Genomic DNA, 3,053 nt, shown 5'->3' on the forward strand with positions numbered 1-3,053 from the left:
TTATTCAAACAAATAATCACGTATTAAATACCTTGGGTAATAACCAGGATCTGGTTATCACAAGTGGTCCTAGTCCTGAATTTCTCAAACCAAAACCGAACCGGTGCCAAATATGTACATACGGTTCGGTTTCGGTCCTCGTTTTTAGTCCCATTAATTTTCAGTACCAACCGGTTCCATCCCGGTTCAGTACCAGTCTGATGTTGATCTCATCTCGAAATACTAACATCTATTTAAAATAATAATAATTAATTTTTAAAATTGAGAAACAAATTCTCCTTCTTTTTTTAAATCTAAAATAATTTAAAATTTGACAAGAAAATGAAAGTAAACTAATTATAAAAAGGTTTTTATATGTTTAATTTGATATTCATATTATTGCATTCGTTTTCAATAGGGTATTAATTGTTTATGTATTTACTTTCACAATGTATATGATGACATATAATTGTATAACAATGTTGTCCTCGTGTATAGAAAAACACAACATTTGTTTAGGGTGCGGTTGGTATGCAAGCAGAATATGACATGACAGAACATGACCGAACAAGATAACACAACTGTCAGCATTTGGTAAGACATGACTGGACATGACAAGACAAGTTAAATGACCAGTTTACTCCTAGTGAGTTGTTTAATGTTATTTTACCAAATAATAAATCTAAATGAAAATCATCAAACAATATTAAAAAATACAAAACCACAAATGTTCAAGAAAAGTTATGTAATCAAGAAAGGTGGGTTCCCTGGTGTTAAGAAAAACATGGATGGAGCAACACACTGGTATAAATCACATAGACGAAATGCTAACAACATTGAGTCAGTTACATCAAATTACTTATTGATTTCATACGATATAGGTTGATACATTGCATCAATTGCGTACGAAAAATCGATGAAGTTACAATACAAAATCGATGGTTTCCATTCAAAAGTTGATAGTTTCCAGTCACAAAATCGATTGATTTCCAGTCAAAAATCGATGTGTTTCCAGTAAGAAGTCGAGTGGTTCCAGTTAAAAATTGATGGTTTCTAGTCACAAACTCGATGTGTTTCCAGTCGCCATGTGTGGATTCGATGTCGATTACGTCAAAAATCGACGGTCCAAGAGAGAAATCAGCAGGTCAATGGAAGAAGAGAGAATAGATCGATTACCTTGTTGAACGATTTCGATTTTCTGTAGTAGGAGTGAAGTCCATCGAGGGAAGAGAAGTCCAGACGAGGGAGGCGAAGTCGATCTGTAGGCATGAAGCATGAAGGAGAAAGTGTATTAGGTTTAAGGGTACTTTGGTACATCAGATGTTGTTCTAGTTAGTTCCAGGGGTAAGGGGTGGAACACAAGTGCTCCAATCTTGTTCTAGTTAGTTCTACTCTCTTCCACATAATGGCACGCCAAGCATGGGACAAGCCTGTTCTGTTCTGTCCTCACCTGTTCCATCCGGCTCTGCATACCACACGTACCCTTAATGATGCATAATTTATCAACAAAATAATATTTGCACACAATTACATTCGATCATGTATAGTTTTATTAATGTATAATTATTACACTTTTTATGGAATTCGTGCAAAATTCTCCCTAGACCCTAGTCCTTAGACCTTTCACGTTACCTTCCATGCATGAAACATGCATACACGATGATCCACCGAGAATTAGAACAAATATACATCGCCAAAGACATCTCAATGTCGTCGAAGGCACCAGTCACCCCGAAAACATATGAAACTTGTAGCCAAGAAAACCGCTCCTAACAAACCACAAATTTTGGAGAAATTCATGAAACCGTACAAAGAAAAAACCCAATTTATTTGAACCATGTTTCAAATGACCTCTTTTTTCGATACTCTCATACAATACTTTCCTATGAAATTCTGTTGTAGAATATTCGAACTTAATCGTATCTAACAACACCCTAAATCATAAAAAAATCAAAAGAGTAACCTAACCCTAAAATCGATATAAACAACCACCCTTTATATCCACGTACCTATATGTAACTCGTTTATCAGATATTTATAATACTGATAAACGATTAAACCGTTAAAATCGATTTTTTAAACTAGGTTATAAATGTCGTGATGAACATTCTTCGATCCCCCCCGACCATTAACACACACACATTTTGCAGAACCACAATATATGTATGTATATATATATATATATACACACACATATATTAATTCTTATCTCTGAAAAATTCGACATCTGGTTCACACTCATTCTTCACGACCTTGATCGTCTTCCCTTTTGCCAGATTATCCACCACCAAATCACAGCTGACATATGCCATAAACTCCTTCATCAGTTCAACTTTTCCAACAAAAACCTTCATCGGAACTTCCACATTCACGACCAATGGAATCCCGTCGTTGTCTTTACTACCTATTACATCATCTTGAAGGCTGCCAGGCTCGTTTGGACTCGTCCCTTCCAATGAGATCTTTACCACCGTCGTGTTTTTAGGATCTTGCTTGAACTCCGGAAGCTTGCCGGAAGATATGACAACATCGTTGTAAAGCACGGAGACTTTGTTATCGGCACCGTAAATGAATCCGATGTCTTTGTTCGGATTTCTGGTTTTAACTTCGACGGAGAACTCGGTTGTGAGGCTGTTATCGGACTGAAGATCGAGATTTTTAACGCTGAAGGATTGGAGATTGTAGGTAGGCGGTTTTGGCTTCTCGACGGTGTAGAAGTGATAAGCGACGAAAGTTACGATGGCGATTAGAAGGAAGAGGAGGCAATAACAGCAGCAAATACAACGTAAGCAAGCACCGGAGCCTTTTTCTTCATAACCTCCGCTCATGGTGACGGGTGGTGGTGGTGAATCAAAATGTGGAATAAGAGAGATGGTGTTTGATTGTTTTAGAGATGGGTGGCCGTGAAAGTGGATGTTGGCTGGCTATGGAGAAATGGCTCCATTGTTTTTGCCCATTCTTGCATCTGTACGGCCATATTTAGATTCATAAATCAATGGCCTATTTCTTTTCTATATATGCATACAGTATTTGTGTATGTATATATATATAAATATATGTATGATTTATATATG

The 3,053-nt window shown here is 36.8% G+C and overlaps 1 protein-coding gene across 1 annotated transcript; it reads right to left on the reverse strand.

The window, feature by feature from the left end:
• Nucleotides 1-2,177: 2,177 nt before the first annotated feature.
• LOC112525020 (NDR1/HIN1-like protein 6) lies at nucleotides 2,178-2,807 on the reverse strand. Its single transcript, XM_025134965.1, has one exon. It carries the CDS (start codon nucleotides 2,805-2,807, stop codon nucleotides 2,178-2,180), a length of 630 nt encoding a protein of 209 aa, XP_024990733.1.
• Between the last annotated feature and the right edge of the window lie 246 nt (nucleotides 2,808-3,053).

This window comes from Cynara cardunculus (assembly GCF_001531365.2).
Source record: "Cynara cardunculus var. scolymus isolate 2C chromosome LG 13, CcrdV1, whole genome shotgun sequence".
Classification (NCBI taxonomy): domain Eukaryota; kingdom Viridiplantae; phylum Streptophyta; class Magnoliopsida; order Asterales; family Asteraceae; genus Cynara; species Cynara cardunculus.

Coding starts and splice junctions, on each gene's coding strand:
- LOC112525020 (XM_025134965.1), bottom strand. CDS start 2,807: ATGAGCGGAGGTTATGAAGAAAAAGGCTCCGGTGCTTGCTTACGTTGT.